The 18,908-nt window shown below is 43.6% G+C and overlaps 1 protein-coding gene across 1 annotated transcript in view; it reads left to right on the top strand.

The window, feature by feature from the left end:
* The first annotated feature begins 475 nt into the window (after positions 1-475).
* MDGA2 (MAM domain containing glycosylphosphatidylinositol anchor 2) overlaps positions 476-18,908 on the top strand; it is a 209,667-nt gene continuing 191,234 nt past the window's right edge. The window contains exons 1-2 of the mRNA XM_085297875.1: positions 476-539; positions 787-926. Coding sequence (XP_085154001.1) covers positions 476-539; positions 787-926 — 204 coding nt within the window. The remainder of the gene's footprint in view (positions 540-786; positions 927-18,908) is intronic.

Raw genomic sequence — 18,908 nt, 5'->3', positions numbered from 1 at the left:
TTTATCAACAGCAGTGTGATTTTTCTACACGTACGACATGTAAAAATGTGTAACGTCTTGTAGTTCAGGTTGTGGATACAAGGTAATTAAAGCGAGTGAGTTAGGTTTAAATCTAGACTCTGGTCCAAATCCTGATTCCCTTGAAGGCAGCAGGATTTTAGTATGTGCTTTAAAGGAAAGTAGTATCAGCCCCACTGTTTCTGCTGCTGAATTTTAATGGTTTAATGAAGGTGTCTCATTTGTATAATGAGTGTGATAATACATTGAGCAAGATGTATAATAAAAAGAACAATAATTGGAAGTTTATTTGGAAATTAAAAATAACTGCAGCACAAATTGGTCTGTGACGGTGTCATTCAAGGCATTGCTAGGTGTTAATAAATAACACGGCAAACTCTTCTGGCACCGARTTTTACGCTCCGGCAGGGATCTTGGCTTGCACCGAAACTTTCCGCGGACGTTCGGCTCACGAGTTATGTCCCCGTCTCCGCTTGTTGCTTCTGCTCGCAGTCACCGCACCGAACGGGCTGGCGGCTTCGGTGCAGGCACCGCTGCAAAAAGGGCCGAGCTCGTTCCCAGCGGGACGGAAAAAAAGGGGGAATTTTGGCGAGGGGAGCAGGTGGCCCCTCGTGGCGGGAGGGGAGGTGGACGGGGCGGCCGTCGGAGAGCGGCGCGTGCCCCGTGCGTGCTCGGTCGCGGCGCCCGGAGGGCTGATCCCGGGCCCTCCCGCTGGGGAAGGGGACGGGGCGCTCGCGCTCACCCGCGTTGTCTCTGCTGGTTTTGCAGCCCCCCCCACGGTGCGGATCGTGCACTCGGGCCTGGCGTGTAACATCGAGGAGGAGCGCTACTCGGAGAGGGTCTACACCATCCGCGAGGGCGAGACGCTGGAGCTGACCTGCTTGGTCACTGGCCATCCTCGGCCACAGGTGAGTCCCAACCGCGGCCAGCCGGCCGGCAGCCCACCGCCGCGCCGCTGCCCTCACCCCTGCTGCCTGTCCCTGAGCCCTCGTGGGTTGTTTTTTCCCCCGAAATAAGTGCAGGACTCAGGCAGGCTGGTCCTGGCCAATGCAACAGTGAGGGCAGAGGGCGCAATATTGGAGCATTGCAGAAGTATCGGCAGTGGAAAAGACCTCACTGTTTTAGCTGTCTGGCTGGGAACATGGTCTTAAAAACGACCACAGACGGCTTCTGACATCTGTGCGATTCCGTGCTGTGGGATCCTGGTGTGCGAGCGTTCGAGGTTCACAYAGGGCAGCAAAAGGAAAGGGCAAACAAGTACGAGCACAAGGACAACTGAACGTCGATCGTATGTGCCGGAGTAAGCAACTAAAGCAGCTCAGAGGGAGCAATCGAGATTCGCTTCCACATCTTTCATGTCATTAGTCATTACAGCAACAGCGTTGCAGTGGTGCAGAAAACAAAAGTTAGACCAAAAAACCCTACTCCTTTAAGACCAAGCCCTTTTCCAAGGGATGGGATTCAAAGCCGGAGTCCAGCCAGCCTGTGTTCCAGCTGCCCGCTTTGCCCAGGGTGTCTGTTAAGAGCTTATGTGAAATCATGACCTTTCAAACACCCACGGTCTTGTGCAAGGGTAATGCTACATTTTTCCCCTATTCTACTGTTCTTTGTGTTTCTATACTGTATTCACCCTCTTCTCTGAACCAAACTCGCTGCTCTCAGTTCCCTGTTCTGACATTGCCATTTTTCCTTCTGGTCTCTTTAATCGTGCTSTGTTGGTGGCAAGCTAGATTGTGAGAGCTGAGGGTTAATTATGGTAACCAAATTTTATGGTTCRCATATTTATATAAGGTTTTGAACACTTGAATACCTTGCAAAGACTTTTTTTCTTTCTTTTTTTGCAAAGTGGTGAATTAACTACCTCTCTGTTGCAATCACGTAAGACAAACTTACTGAACTCCGGGGGAGCTGTGATGTGCAGTTAGCTGAGATGGGAACTAGAGAAAGGGAATTCAACAGAGATATCAAATCTAAAAGCTCTAGTGATATGCTTCCTGGATGAAGAGGTGCGGTGATTCTCTGCAGTTCATTCTGTAGCTATTTCCAATTTAATGAGAAGATTTAAAAAGAAGGAGAAAGTTCAGGTTTTAGCCTGTGCTGGTCCTTTGGTAGACATAGGTCACACTGTATTTTAGAAACTTCCACTCGCACTGGATGTAATCGTAGTCAAGTATAGGCACACTCTCAGCTGCTGTCATATCTAAACCCACGTTATAAAACAAGACATTTTTTGAAAATTAAATGGATCTCTTTCCTGCAAAAGAGGGCTAATTCCAAATGTGTCTATAACATCTTGAATGAGAACAATGAGGTTTTAAAATCAGTTCTGTTACTATAAAGTTTGATTTTTTTCATGCTTTGTGAGACACTGAATATATTTGTTGCCCTGCTATTTTATCCTCTTTCATTGCTGATTGCCCTTTCCATGCTAATGGTGCCCAGCCCCACGTGAATTTAGTGGCTCATTGAACATTGGCAGGGAGGACTTGGGAAGGACGCTGGTGGCTGGCACTGGTCTGCTCCTCATCGACCCACTGAGAGCTGAATGAGAGGCCCTGAATTGATACAAATCTTGTTTACAAAAGTGAACATTTTAATTTATCGGCATTTTGTAAAATATTTTCTGGAGATAGAAAACTCCATGAGGAGCCTCTACTTTTAAGCCAGAAGGGAACACCTTCCACTTCCAGGACACACTGCTGTCTTTTACAGGATTTTTTATGGCATAAGATGCTGTTATAGGTAAGGAAGATGGGATCTGCTCCAGGCCCAGTAACTTTTATTATCTAATAACCTGTCATCTGAAACAAATTCATGTCCCTTAGTGCCTGTTAGTTACAGTGAGTATTCCCTCAGTTATCCCAAACTCTTATTATCCAGACTTACTTAACAACTTTGTAACAGCCAGGGAGGCTGGCTCTGGATGCAGCAGTTCTGTGCATGCAGCCCGTTTGGGCAGAGGGGAACGATGCATTCACGTGCGGGCAGAAGAGTTTAGTGTAAAGCGAGTGCGATGCTTCCGATCTGTTTCACAGGAGAATTTTGAAGGTGTATGGAGGTAAGAAACAAAACTCAAAACCAAAAATCAAAAAAACAGCTTTTAAATAGAGTAACCCAAACATAAATGTCTGCCCTTGGGCCTATTTCTGCCCTCATCACTAAGGTGTCCTGGTGATGGATCTACCCACCAACAACTGCAAAGTGAGGAGCAGCCCTATCCTCAGTAGGACCGTAAGTGTCTAGCCAAGGTCACGCAAAGCCCCTGGCACCCCCCTACTGCCCTGCAGCATGTCCCTAACCAACCTGCCTGGGGGCGAAGCCTTCCCCTGAGAGCTCCTGGCTCTGCTATGGTCCAGGGCGTGGACCTGCCTACCAGCGCCCCTTTGCTCAGCTTCTCTGCATCTTGGGGCTGCTCGTTGGCAGCGTCCGAGTGATGGGCTGGTAGTTCGGTGACTGACGTCCACCGAAGGAACAGAGGAGGAAAGAGAAGGAGGACTTTTCCATGGCTGCATGGATATGTGGGGCAGTGTCTTGGTGGTTGCAGCTGAAATCAAAGCTCCCCATGTGCCTGGAGGCCCACAGCAGCTTCAAAGCAAGCAGGGCTGTTACCTGTCAGTAAATATTTTGGACGAGCTGAGAGAGGTGCCTTCTTAAGCAGTGACAAAGCTTATGATGCTGCAGGATCAAAACAAGCTGTTCGACCAAAATGTCTTATCAAGAAAGCAACCACAGAGCTGCTTTTTCATAAAATCTCTATTTTCTCATCTGGGATTCAGGATGGAAAATTGATTTCTCTTCATTTTGCCTGTTTATAGATTTTCTTTGTCATCTAGCACCTAAGTCTGTGCTCTCACTTTCAGTCTCATGTTACAGCTCTCCAAGACTTGCAGTATTTTTTGCAGATTAATTGCCTTAGAGCAGGGGGATAATTTTGGTAGTCTCAGAAGGGTGATTCTGTGGCAAAAAACAGGAGGTTTGGCAGGACTGTGTTTAGATGCTAGCCTTTTTATCACCTTCCTATTAGATTTCCATTCCGTTTTAGTGCAGCAGGAAGTGTTGGGTTTTGTTTGTTTGTTTGTTTTTTGTTTTTGTTTTAATGATGCTAGGACACCGGMACCTTTTGCAGTGCAATGTTTAAACTTTGGCATGTGACGCTGGAAAGCTCAGCCCTTTGGACTCGTTGCCTGCGTATAATCTGTCTTCTTGATCAAGGCTGCAATGAATCTTGCCGCTGTTTGCGTTGCTCTTGCCGATGTGGCTATTGGGGAAAAGCATTGATCAAGTTTAGGTAGGAGATCAGAGGTAGATGTAAGCCCAGTTAGCCTGTGTTTGCCATTTGTATCTACTGCAGAATGATTACTTGTCAATAATTACTCTTGGATATTTAAGTACAGATAGTGTAAGATCTAAAGTACTCAAGGTGTTTAAAACAGCGTGGCTCAGGTTTCAGAGGCGCAGACATCAGAAAAGTTCAAACAGCCTTCCTGTTTCACCTGTACCTAGGTGATCTCGGATATATGCAGTCTTTTATGTCACTCGATGCATTCCAGGTCCCCGGTATAAGTCGGCTGCCTTATTTTGTGCAGTGTTGCCAAAGAGAAGCTCTGGGGAAGGAAAGATGCTTTTTTCTCCTCTATACCATCCATACATACTGCTTTATGAACCTGATTCATTAGGGTGAGGTCTACAGAGGGTTTCCCTTGTGGCCAAGAGGCGATGGCTGCCTGGCAGGGATGGTAGGACATTTATTTTTAATCCTTCCTTTTTTTATTTGAGCAGAGTTTATAAATGAAACTTGACAATATATTGTTGTTTGCCTCTCATSTTCAGACAGCCTGCAGTATTAGATGAGGCTAAGGGTGAAGTATCTGGCATGATGGTCCCTATTCTCCTTGTAGTAAATATTTTTTCTGAAAAAACTTTCAATCTGCATTTTATTGTTAATTATTATTGGCACTTATTTTTTTTACCAATTTTTGCACAGAAAGTTATCTTATGTTGTTTGCAAACTGTGTAAATTATTTTCAAAATTATGATTTATTTTCATATTATCAGACCTGGGAAGTGAGCTTCTAGAATAAGGAATTGTGTATCTGTTTTAAGAATGTAGTTCACTGTGTTTTTCAAGATATTATTGACATGCATAGAAACTGATTTTATTTAAAAATCTGACTGCTTTAGGCATTTAAGAAATCCCCCATCAGTTTTCATTGTTAACCCAAAGTAAGGAGTGGAAATATATAATATAGAAARATCAAACTCTTTTTGTACGTGAAACAGAAGTCTGCCTTGACTTTATCTGACCACTTGCGGATTCTTGGCTGCAAATGGATTTCTAGAAGGCATTTTAAAGGAAACCATCTTCAGGCAAAGAAAGCATTTAGCTTTCCTTACTCAGGTTGCAGTTAATTATACCTATCTCTTTCTTCATGCTGTCTAGTGAAGTAAAAACGTTCCCGTTTGTTGTTATACATTTATACGTTGGGTATCAGTAGGTGTCATTTAACAATTTCTTCTTTATTTTTGCATGTTTTCTGGTAAAGACTTAACRTGACTATGATGTGGTGAGTCTAAGAACATTACTGAAAATGTGGATTCATATAAACTGATAAACTGGTTTCAGATTGAGAAATGCTGTTCTGATAAGGCTTTTGTTTAGGCTCCAAAACAGAGGAAGTAGTTTTGGATCTCACTGCACCCATACAGATGAATTTATTGTAAGCAATCACCTTGCAATACAAACTAACTGAACACTGTTATACTACCTGGGATATAGCAGATGGAATACAAGCAGGACTTCATATGGAGTTTACTGAGAAAGTCTGGTTAATGAATGACTTTTTCCCCCATTTGCGATGTTACTTAATTTCATTTCAATTTACRCTTTTCCATTTTTAAAACGTTCCTGTTGGTAATCACAGAGAAAAATACTCAACAGCACTTATTTTATTCTTTCGGGGAATGATTCTTTTTATGAAGTGATAGCAGCTTTTCTAATTGATGGTTATGTTACCTGGTAACATATCTATATATAGATATATCTTTGTGTTAGAGAACAAGCTTCTGTGTGCATATATTGGTCCAGATCCAGGATTAAACGTGCCTGTTTTTTCTGTCCCTGCAGCTGCTGCTCCTCCCCAGGGGCTGCGTGAACAGGAGTGCAGAAATCAGGAGTTGTAAAATATGTAGTGGTCTGTGCAGCTGCGGGTGAGGTTTGGACCTCAGCATTGCAAAAGCCCCACAGTCCTGAGCACTGCTCGTGGGACTGGGCTCCCGGTTATTGGGCTGTTTTCATTTTTTCCCACTAGCAAGAATAGCTAGTGATCAAGTCACAGTGCGGTAGTGACTGACAGGTGAGACCGGGTGTATAGTGTATTAAAACAGTGCTGTTTATTCCATGTTGTGTTTCCTTTTCTGTTTACTATGTGCTAAAAGAACTGAGAAATGATGGATCCAGAAAAATAAATTTGTCCTACTTCTGGTTTTTCAATTCATTTGATCTCATCACAAATGTGTACCAAACCTAGCTTCTGCTGGATATTACTTTGAACAGAGAGAAAGCAGAAAAGCATTCAGTACCTGAAAAATTTGTAACAAAGTAAAAGAGAACTGGGGAAATAAGAAACATAAAGGAAAAAAAAAATAAGCATGCTGGATTGGCTTGTCTCAGAATGCTACTTAATAGAAAAATCTTCAGAAGATGATGGAAACAAGAACTAGAGAACTGAAAGAATTAAGCAAAAAAAATATTCTGCAGAAATGAAAAGTTATGAATATTCCATTACTTAGTCTGGTCTGAGATGCTGAGTGAAATCTGTTCATCTGCGCTCCTAGTACTCAGAACTTACCTGACAAGTGGGTTCAGCCTGGCTGACAGTGGCATGTACCTACTCAAAGCAAGCTTTAAGGGGCATCAGTGTTCCTTTTGGGACTGATTCATGTGAACAGCAAAAGGCTTGGGTAACAGTAAGAGTAGCTGCCAATAGAGGAGATGGCAGATTCAGTTCATGCTAAATAGTCTAGAAAATTTTGGATTTAAATATACTTAATGCACAGAAGATCCTGGACTTGGATGGTTGGGGACCTGTCCTTGTTCTGCTAGATGTGTGGCAGTCAGTAGCATAAACATGGTCTCCAGTGCCAATGGTTGAAGAGAGTCTTGAATTCTGTTTTAAGTTGACATGTAATAAAATTTTTTTAGTATGTGAAATCAAAGACAGTAATACTTTTTGAAAGCTTGGGACTGATAATCAATTTTCAGAGGCCTGTTCCATTAAACTGTAACGAATAGTAAATAATAATTAAAATACATACAGAGAGAGGAGCCTGAAGCAATCCTCAATGTGAAAGCAGGAGCCGTATTGAAACCTTGGTTCTTGGACCCGAAGCACAGGAGCGCTCAACTACTCAAATGACCCTCAGATCAGGAGGATGCTTCTCATCTTTGTCAGTTAAGGAGAGCAAAATGTGAATGATTAAAAGGGAAAATCCAAACTGAGAAGGGACATGTCTTAAAGGTAAGTACCCTCAATTGATTTTAGATGGTTGCTGCGAGCAGTAGATGTAATGGTACTATCCAGTCTCACTGCAAGAGGAGCCGCAGCTGTGCAGAGGCAAGCACCACGAAAGAGACCCTGTGTGATGCAGGGAGGGATGCGGAGGCAGTGGGAGCGAGGAAGAGGAGGCAGCTCCCAAACCAGCGAAGGTGCCGCCCAGCTCGGCTGTCATGTGGCCTTGRCCTCGCATTGCAGCAGGGCTGGGAAAGGGCCAGGTGGGGTGTCTGCTAGCCCTTCCCTCGTCCCCACTGTCGCCATCAGGGCTGAGCCCGACATGTGCCTGCAGCCCTGGAAATGTAGGGAACCATCTGCTGGTAGCAGAGAAACGAGCAGGGGAAGTGAGCGGGATGGGTCGGGGTACCTGAGGCGAGAGACTGTTGGTTCGTGAGAAATGCCCCTTGTCCACTCCGCCCTTAGGTAAAAGAGTCAGCAGTGGATTGAAGAAGAGGTGTTGAGGGGAGATGGACCCCAGGGCCACCCTAGAGGGTTTTGTGGGATGGCAAGCTTATTTCAGGTGTCTTTGGGGCCATCGCTGCCAATGGGCACAGGGCCACGCATGATGGGTGCTGTGTGCAGAACCGGYGTTTCTGCTATCTTGCAGCCTCTGCAGAGTGGTTGTTACTAAGGAATTTGGATCAGTGAACTGCTTTAGCCTCCTTTATCTTCTGTTTTACCATGTACATCCGCTGTTTTCTACAGTATGCTGAGGTCTTGGTCCACTGTAGTTTTGTGCAATGGTGGTTAGATAGACACCATCACAACTTCATGCCTAAAGTGGACACTGCTAGAGGTATTGTGGAGCAGAAAAGTCATGTTAGCATGACAGTGACACACGGAAGAGGACTGGCATGATCTTTAACACTGGACCAAGCAGGAAGCTGGTACCCCTCAGCTTTGTTGGGTGTCCTCTAATATCAATAGGAGGGACGCCAAAAGTGAGCTGCCCTCTGAGCGCAGTTCATTCTCTTGCCTAAACTAATCACTATTGCTTTGACCATTACAGGCAGCGGTGTTAAAGCTAAACAGAGGCTGCCACATTCCACCTTACGCACATGTGTAATCCCTGTTGCAGAGAGATGAATGTTGGACTTACACCTTCACAGAAACTGTGGTATTCCATTAATGCTGTATGTGCTTCTGTTTTGGCTCAGGGATGTATGGGAGCTAGGCTGCAGTGTTAAAACAGAAGGATACTCAAAATGTACGGCTTGTATTCACTGAGTTTTATTATGTCCTTTAAGTGGAATTTTGAAAGCATCTCACTGAAACCTCCAGTTTTGGGGACAGCATTTAAGATTAGTTGCAAATGCTAGAGCAGAAAGTTCTGTTCCTGATTTGCTGACTGAGCTTGATAAMCTAAATAACTAGGGGTTTGGAGCTGCAGTTAATTACACCTGCAAAATTAAAAACTCTCTAAAATCATGCACTTTGCTTAACAGAGACATTTTTTCCTTGTTGTTGGGTCTAATTAGCTGCGTTTGCTTGCATTTCCCATCCTGAGCTCACAGTAGGTCTCTGCAACTATCGAAAGGTAGATTAAAAGCCAAGAATCTAATGGATAGTACAGAAGATCTCCCATTACCTCTCCTGCTCTCAGAGCCCTTTTGAGGTCTCAGCCAGATGGTAGGCAGGCAGGCATATGCCAGACTTAGGGATGGGCTGGAGAAGAAGGGATTGTTTGCAGATGCCAACACTGCAGAAAGGATCAGCCTAAGCAGCTCAGGCTTAGGGGAATGTTCAGAAGAACCCAGCTGAGCCCTCTGCCTGGTTTGTACAGGACATTAAGTCTTCTCGTTTGATGTTTGTCCGGTCCCTTCCTTCCTGCCATGCTAGGAAAGCACATGGTGGCTGTGTGGCTTAGAGAGTTGCCTATGCACTACTTGAATGAACCTCTGCCACCCAAGCGTCTGATAAGACAAAAAGATGGCCTCAAACTGCTGCACTTGCTGTGAGCAGGGATGGTCCTCAGGAAGTCCCAAAGGCTACTATCAGCTCTGCTGTTCCAAGCATTGACCACCTGTCTTCTCAGCCTGCACCGTACCATGGACCATCTGCAGGGACGTGGACCTTGCTGACGCTGATCCAGCCTCTGTGCTGTGGGCTGTGGTTAGCAACATGTTGGCCATCTGGTATGCCTTTCCTCTCCCTAGGAGTTCCCCTTGGATGTAAAGAGAGGAAAAAATACCTTCTGTCAGAAGGCTATAGATGTGTCTTCTCTGTGCTGTAAGGCGGCTCCTGCGTATCCAAGTTCTGTATCCAGGACATGTTTACATACGTGAATGCCTATAAGGGAGTGCTTGTAGTCCAGACCATTCTGCCCTGGGGGAGAGATTTGGGGCTCAGATCTCGGGAGCAGATCTGCCTTCTCCTGTGCTGCTTTTGTGGTTAGAGAAGTAAGCAGGGGAAGTGAGAGGTAGGTGCCTTCTGCTTTGCCCTAGTGTAGCCACTTCTGCTCATGCCAAGCACATATTCACACTTCCTTCACGTGGGCAGCAGTGACTATAGCAGGTGGGAAGCAGTAGGGAATCAGAGCTGTCGTCTTACAGAAAAAGCAGACAAGACCTGGATTTATTTTTTTTCCTTCCTGCATAAATTGGAAATGACAAAGCTGCTATAGGGTGGTTCTCCTAAGGGTGTACTCAGGGCTTTAAAAGAAGCAAACATGCTAGGGCTAATAGAGGGGTGTCCAGGCACGATGCTGGGCCGTCACTCTGCTGTGTCTGTAAACATCTCATGATGTCCTCTATGATGTGAGGCTGCCTTTGACAGATGTAAGTTGCAGGTAGCAGTCTGAGGAAGAAATGAAGGCTTTTCCCCCTTCATCTCAGCGCTCCTGTGTGCGTTACCAAAGTGCACATTTATGCCTTGTAGTCCTTCTAGGCATTGCTTTTACCTTTTCAATCAATTGATGCAGTTTTGTAACAAACTGATGATTTGTATGTGCTTCTCTCTGTGATCTGCTGCAAGTCATGTTGAAACAGCACTGCTCTATCAGGGCCTCTCTTTTGAAAATTTGTCTTCRGCTTTCTTCCCACTGTTTTCCCACCTGCTTCTTGCCACAAAAATTCTCTGTGCAGGTGGAAATACAGAAACTTATGTGTTCAAAGTGGTGGTTGTGCTTTCAAGCTGAAAACAGTTTTGAAACTTTCTTTAAAAATGTTTGAGGTCTAATCAGTATCTGTAAGGATACTCTTTAGGGAGAATAATACATGGGCACAGCAATTACTGCAAAGAAAAAAWTACAAGCACTTACTGGCTGCACTGTTGTTCTCTGAAATACAACCTGACTCCTGATCACGGGAAGGTTTTGAGGACCTCAACACCTGAACATGGGGCTATTTGTTTTTCTGCACAGTGATTATATAGCCTTTGATATGTTACTTCTATTCRTAATTTGCAGCATTCTTATAAACAGTGCTCATTACTTGATCTATTAAATGCTCCATTAGTTGCCATAGAAACTTAATTTTTCTTGATTAAGTTTTTAAAATGTCAGCCTTCGTGCTCAGGTGAGGCTAATGGTGGGTGGGCAAATGCAGCTGTAGGAGACTTTTCCTTCTTTGAGCATCTTTCAGAAATCATTACTTTCAGAATTTTGCCTGGAAATCTTTTATTTTTCTATTTCTCTACCTATTTAGTTACTGGGACCAAATTTTGCATAGCCGATCACTGTTTGGGGATTAAGACAATGTGAAAAACATTCTGTCGATTGCTCACTGAACCGAGTTCGCTGTCGCAGGGGTGGACTCGCCGTGGCTGTTTGTGTGGCCTGCAAGGGAAGGAGGTACACAGCCTTTCCCCTTTGGACTCTCATTTACTTCTCAGACATTAGTCTGCAAACTGAACAGCATGCTATACCTGCATGTCAGCTCTACAAAAGATATTTAAGAATATACCAAGGTTAATTTTCTCCTCTGTATTATGCAAGCAGGGCATTTGCTGGTGTATGTAGCTGATAGCTGATGTAGAGGCATGTAGCTTCTGCTAACCAAAGTTCATTAGGGGATATGGCTTATGCCAGTTTCCTAAATCAAATTAAATAGCAGGGTGAAATGCAGTTATAGCTTCTCTATGGACCAACCTGCTCAAGTAGAAACAAGCACAGATGTGGATATCTGGGATGTGCACAGGGGAGCACATTGCCTTGCAGTGGTGAGACCTGGCCAAGGTGGGCGGTGACACTTGGGCTGTGGAGCTTGAGGGAAGCAGTATCTTCTGAAAGAGCAGCAACAGACTGTGATTTGCATTCCTAGTTATCTGCTAAAGGTTAAGTGATAGCAGGCCTTGTTTGTCACTGTAACTTCACTCACAGTAGGGCTTTTTTTTCCCTGGCTCTGCTGTTTAGAGGGTGATTCTTTCCCTGTWTCTTTGACATCAGAATTTTCTGATTTTAATTAAAATGTGGTGCYGAGTGGTATGGTGGGGCTTGGATGAACGAACTGCTGAAGGAACCAATATGCAAGACAGGACAACAGCAATACTGTAGGGAAAGGAAAGCCTTGTGCTGCCTTTCTAAAGCAAATGTGCTGAACCTGCCGGTAAGGCCTTACAGTAAGGCCGAAGGTAGGACAGAAGAGGCCCCTGTTCACATGTTGAGCAGCACCTTTCTGTGTGATGAGATGTCTGTGTTTCCCCAAAAAAATGCAGAGCCTGTTTGGAGAAGCAGAAAGGTGTGAAGTTATCAAATTGGGGGGGGGGGAGAGAGAGAGATTGATTCTTTGTGAAGTGTTCTGCTATCTGAAAAAGAGTAAGGTCTAGATTTTCATTTATTACTCTTATTTTTGTCCTTTCCACGTCTTTTTCCTTGCATGCTGGTCATGCCCTAGATACTGCTCAGAGGCGTGAAGAATATAACTAAGGAAATATTGGTATAACCATGTTTTAACCCAAGTCAGCAGCAGCTTTTGCTAGGCCTCATGAGTKTAGCTTTAAAAACAACAGGAGGGAAGAAGTCGTCATAAAAGAGAAGACTGAGTGTGTCAGACCCTTACTTGCACTTATTTTTTACCAGGAAGTGCTAGAGCACGTCTCGCGCTCGCTTGCCTATGCGTTCAGATGCAGGAGTAGCCCCATCCCAAGGTGCCTGGTGCAACTCCAGGAGTCTCTTGCTTTCTGGTCTTTCAGTGCTGCCCCCTCAGTGTGGATACTGTGATTTCCGTCTCTGACTTTTCACGTTTATTCCTCTTGCCAGGYAGCCCACGGGAGGGTGGTGCTGAGCACTGAACGGATCTGCAGCGTTGTGTCGAGGCGCGAGCTCAGGTGCAGTACTTCAGGAGGAAAACATGAAATAACCTGTTCATAGCGTCAGCAACAAAAATAGCGTGTAAATTTTAATCACATATTTCTTTTAGTGCTGAAGAATGGGGAAAAAAAGCGTGCATTTCACAGATAAATGTGAGCTTTATTGAGCAAAGCATTTATGGAGGTCTTTTCAGCATAAAATGCAGGCTAATTTAGTCATGAGTCAGGTTGCATTTTGTCAGGTGTTCACTGAACATTTGTAAAGTCTTTCAGTGAACTGAGTAGTCGTATGAAATCATCATCAGTTTTCCAGGCGAGTACAATTATTGTAATAATAATATGCAGAATGTAATAAGAAAACAGCTGTTTCTGTGGAAGTAATCCCTCTCCCCACAAATTGCTTTTTTTTGGGCCACATCAATAGTTAATAAGAATTCCTATCAATTAAAAAGAAAACGTAGTATCCACTTTACCTCAGAGAAGCCTTTTATGTTTCACTTGCAGCTGATCAAAGAGACCATCATGTGAGTTTTTGTTTTGTTTTCTGAAATGCTGCTTTTTACATTTTCTGGCACTCCATCCATTAAAATATAAAYTCTTTCTTTGCAAATGCTAGTCAGGTGAAGGGAGGTTTCTATCCCGAGACCTTAGAGGAGGTTACGTTAATGCCACCGAGTAACTTAGATGCATTTTACATAGTGGTGTTCTTACGAGGTGCCAYAGTTACGTGTATCTGATTCACTTCCCTTACTGCTTGGCAAGAAGCTTGTCTGCTGGAGCTGGAAGAGGAGATTAGCACAGAGATTGGAAACGGGTGAGGAAGGAGGGAGGTTCAGAGGTGCTGAGACCCAACGATTTCTTTTGAATGTGATGTTGACGGTGAAGGCAGTAAGAACCTAGCCTTCCTGAAGAGCAACCTGGGGTGAGGGAAGCCACTGAAGAAAGCATTCCTCACAAAAATATTTTGGACCTTAAGTCCTTGTCTAGTAGTAACTCAGTATTAAAAACTTGTAGTTAAATTGTAATTAATTCCTAGTAGTGTCTACAAACAGGAAGAATCTACAAGAACAGGGCTTGGTGGAGTTGCTTTTGGAGTGTGGGAGCTATTTATCGTCTTTTCTATCATGCCAAGGAGCATTGAGTTCATTGGGAGCAGTAACAAGGAAGGTCCAGCATCTTCACTGCCACCTGGTGCACGTGCCCTTCCGGCACGCAGGCGTTCCCTGATGCCTGGAGCTAGACAGGATAGTCTGGGCCTGCAAAATGCCTGGTCGTCGTCTTCCTTCCCGCACTGGTGATGGGCGCTGAGGAGATGAGCGCTTCCATCTTCATGGACACAAAGATTCTGTTCCCTGCTTGGAGTCCAGAATATCTGCCCAGCCTTGTGGTAGGCTGTTCTTGGGGCTAAGCTTTGTAAATTAAAAATAGCTATCTCTGGCTGTTTTTCCGCTGGAATACAGCCTCTGTTACATTTAGAATTTGTCAACAAAAATAAGAAGTGTTTTCACACACAGTTCTGGCAAAGACTTTCTGAACTTTCTGATGGTGGATTATTAATATTTGTTCATGTCATGGGCAGGGTCTTCATCTGGAGAAAACCATGGCTCTGCTATTTTCCTTGTATGTATAAATGTTTGCTAAATGTCTGGTTGTTCTTTTTCTGCTCCCCATGAATTTGCATCCAGACTTAAATGTCTGTTGTCCATTTTTTTTTATTTGYTTCATCACTCATTGTGGCTAGTAACTATAAAATAAAATGTAATCCAGCCTTGAATGACATTTTGCTATAGCAAGTCAGGCGCGGCTGCTGACAGCTCAGTCCCACTGAATATTTTGTTAATGTGCCACAGGCAGAAATGTGTTCATAATCCAGCTCCTGGCAAATGATAGGTTGAATAACATTAAGACACATGGTTTGCAAGTCAATAAAGAAACTGAACTCCTCGGTTGTTTCATTCTGAATAATGTGACCAGTTGTATCCTGCTGATTCTCCTGATTCCAGGAGGCTGCTGTCTCTCAACAAGAAATACATTTGAAAGTTTCTAAAAGGGGCTTGGAAATGGTAGGAGAAAGAGGTCAACTTAAATCAGGATAAATGCAGCATCAGGGTGAGTGAAGTATGTATTTCAGTTGCACTCTCTATCAAGAATATAGAGTTTAGACCTGCTAGAGTATCAGCAATCCCTGAAATGAGGCTATCAGAGAATCATGTGGAGCTGGAAATGATATGCAGGTTGGTGATTTTTACTGTATCAGCCTCATATTGACCCTTTTGGGAGCTTGGAAGCTGCCAGAAATCCCCTACAGAAAGTTTCCAGGGAGCTCAGAGCGCACGTCTCCCATCACCAGAACGAAAAGAGCAAAATTTTCCAGGCTACTGAAATATGGATGTTTTCCCTCTGAGTGGATTGGCTCTTTTTTTCTCCTCTTTCTTTGCATCTTCTGCCAAAGTTGCACTTCATAATCTTTAATTTGTGGCTGTCCTTTTTTTTTTTCTTTTTGTTTTTCTTTTCCTTAATGGACCTTAAACAAATGTGAGAGGCTGGCTGATGGGATGGACGCACGGTTCTGGGAGATGGCAGCCCAGGTGAGGAAGCAGCTGTCTTTCCTTGGCTGTTGCACATACTGGTTTCATAGTCAAAACTAAGTCTCATTGAAAAAGYGAAAAAGCAGCTATTTCATGAATAAAGAGATAACGTAGTAACCTGGACAACCTAGCAACATAAGCAGAGCAGATCTGCACGAAGTACAGGTACATTTTGGGCAGACAACTGGTCCGTGAAAACATAGCTTTTAATAAAACAGTTGATGTTATTSTGGAGCAGAACAGGGAATCAGCATTTCCATGGCTGTGGATATGATGGAAGGGACGTTCTCCTACATGCAGGAGCAATAGCTCAGAGCAGTCGCTTCCTAGTGTTTTTTCCTCCCACAGCAGCAAGAAGTGTTCATGGGTAGAGACCACGTTTGATTTCCTGCCTGATTTCCTCTCCAGTAACAAAGTGTATTAGAGCCAAAAGTCCAAACGTGTATTAGTGGCTTCCAGAAGGCACGGTATGAGTGAACGCTGACGCTGGTGCTTTCTAGTTGATAGGCATCCCGGCTGGTTCTGGAACATAGTACAGTTTTATGTACAGTGTACTTACTGTACTGTTTTCTGCATATCTCCATGTTATCTTAAAGACAGTGCTTTCAGAGCAGTAATGGATGACACCTCAGGACCAGAAGCAGTAGCCTCACTTCTAATGCAGGTTCTTGAGATAGCAGCATTTGCATTTGAACGGAAGAAATGCAACTAGTTCCAACCTAGTTGCTCTGAGGTGTCTGGTGAAAAAGCGAAGGAGTCGGGTGGCTTCTGCTAAGCTACCCTGTTCCTKCTGTGCTGTTTTGTTCTCTCTGTTGTTACCACGTTCTCCTGGCTGATGTAGTTGCATTRTAGGCTGAGTTCTCCTTCAGCCTCTCGCGGCTGGGAGGGGCTGATCTTGGAAGCGCTAGATCTATTTTTGGTGACATCCACCTGGGCACTTGCATCTCGGAGTTCTGCAGAACGCAAGTAAGTTTATCAGGCTGTAAGGAAAACATGCTTTCTGCTGAAGGATACTGTGTCATGAAGGCTTGTTCCCAAGTGTTCTTGAAGAGCTCTTGTTATGTTAGCCTTTTTTCCCCTGCAGCTTTTGGAGTCGGCTCAGACACATTTGTTTGTTTGTTTGTTTGTTTTGTTTGTTTTTGTTTTTTTTTTCTTAATAGATTGCTCTGTATATTGGTAAAGGAAGGAAATTGAACCAGAAGAGGGAAAAATTGAACTTTAAATGAGCTTAACTATTTAATCTGTGTGCAAATGTTTGTCTTCCTAGCCAAAAGCAATTAAAAAGAAGAAGACTCAGCTGTCACTGTCCTAGTTTGTATGCACCAGGTATTTGTTCTGGTACTGTACTACAAGGCACACAGTGTAAAACCTGGCAGCTATTAAAACAAACTAACGAGAACTAAACAGTGTTAGTGTTCTATAAAGTATTGCTCTGTTGGATCTGTTAAAGGTTGCTTAAAAGTACAGGGAGCTTCAAAAGTGAAATTGCACTCTAGGATATAACAGTGTCTTCCATCAGGACAAGCAGGAACAATTTATGTGCATTTTGTTCTGTATTATCCTTTTATACATGGGCTGTTATTCTGTAAAACAGCAAGGGCACAATTTGACACTAAACAATAAATATTTCCTAGGTTATTCCTATTAGTGCTTTTTTTGCAGAAGAATCTTACTGCACTGGGTGAGTGTTTGTTCCTTTGGTTTGAATGAGTGGTTTGAATTTTTCTGCATCTGCTAGAAAGGTATAACCTTGGCCGAGTCYTGAGAGGTCCTTATAAATAATTATAACAACATTATAGGCTGAATCCTCTTACTCTTGCAGATTTCAGGATCCAGGAGATAAAAATAACAAGTGAGGCTTTTTTTTTTTCCTCCTTGTACATCTATCAATCAAAATGATAAAGATATTTATGACTTGCAGGTTTTAATGGTGTAATTAGATATAATTACATGTTCAAATGATTACACATATGAACACTAATTATATAATTGAAGACAATTATGCTAAATAGGTAAATACATAATTAACTAAAAATCTCTTGTAAAGTGAAGGGTATTGGCACAGTGTCCAAATCAGTGAAATCACAATTGTTAAAAAAAAAAAAAAAAAAAGAAAACGCACATCCTTGCCGTGTGACCACTTTCAGAGCCAGCCAGCCCTGGATAGCTGGAGAGGATCTGGCCATTTAATTTTTGGCAGACTGAAGTTCAGCTTAGTTCAGCTGCCTCTGGTATTCTGTCATCTCCTTGCAAAAGGACGGTGAAAATTAAAGCAAAGCAGAAAGCGGTGCTATAATCTTTGTTTCTCTTGGTCTCTGGCAATAATGTTCTGACCTCGGTGGGGCGGTTTTTGGCAGTTAGTTGGGGTGTGTGGTTCGGAGGGTTTCTGTTCTGTTTTGCCTTGTCTTTGTAATTCTGATTTCTTAATGCAAGTGGAAGGGGAAGGCCAAAGCCAGTTCCTCTGCTTCTGRTTTCTTGCCCGCGGTGCTGTAGGAGGGATGCACGCTCCCGGCCCGCCGGCGTTCGCTGGCGCTGGGTCCTGCCCGGAGAGGGAGCGAGACGCCCCGAATCGCGGCAGGCTTCCCCAGGGAAGGACGAGCTTGCGGGGATGGAGCGCGCCTGCATCGCGGGCACCTCGCCCAGGCCTGCAGCCTCTCTTTCTTGGGCTATCGTCTTTTAAGTTTTATAAAGATTTGCTGGTCTGATGCTATCTTTGGTTCCCTTTGGAAATTAGCTCATTGTTTCTTAATCTTCTGATGCTTTCTTTAGCTTTCAGTCGAAAATTCTGCTTAATCTTGTCTTTTTATTTCTAGTTACAAGCTGAACCAAACTTTTTTTTTTTGTCTTGATATTTATTTGCAGTTCTCTTGATACGTGGGAACTGTTCCCAGATCCCTTTCTTTGGCGCTTGTGGGAGTCATTTAAAGGTATGCCAGGAAAGTACAAGCCGACATGAATGGTGCTATTTGTGATTGCTGTGGTTTTGATCCATTTTCCTTTCACTGGTTTCTGAATCAAAAATAAGCAAAACAGCTCAAAGTCAGTAGGATTCAAACACAGGCTCAGTTTCTTTTTCCCCAGCAAAGCTCTTRCAGAATCCTTATCAGCTGTGCCAGATGCGGGAAAGGAGAGAATGAGTCCTTTTTTCACCTTTTTTTCAGATACTTTCACTGTCTGATGGAGACTTTGTCACTTCTTCATCCTGTGAAACAAAGAAAAAAGAATCCGTACACAGGCACAAAAACATGAAAGCCCAGCTGCTTCTGGCATTTTTCACTGGCATTTTCAAACATCGACTTAAGAACTTCCATACCGGGTTAACCCAAGTGTCCACGGTCCTGACTCTTGTCCAACACTTGGGAGTAAAAAGAGGATGTGTTTAGTCTCCCAGCTTCTGGGATTCTGGATATTTGAGGTTTCAGCATTTCCTAAGCAACAAGTTGCATCTGATGATTGTGTTAACTAGCAATAGATAGATATAACTTCCATAAAACGTTTTTAGAAG

Source organism: Rhea americana, unplaced genomic scaffold (genome assembly GCF_003343005.1).
Source record: "Rhea americana isolate MKP2758 unplaced genomic scaffold, rheAme1 scaffold_131, whole genome shotgun sequence".
Lineage (NCBI taxonomy): Eukaryota > Metazoa > Chordata > Aves > Rheiformes > Rheidae > Rhea > Rhea americana.
The sequence above is the reverse complement of the archived record's forward strand: the minus strand, read 5'-3'. Positions and strand labels throughout refer to the sequence as shown.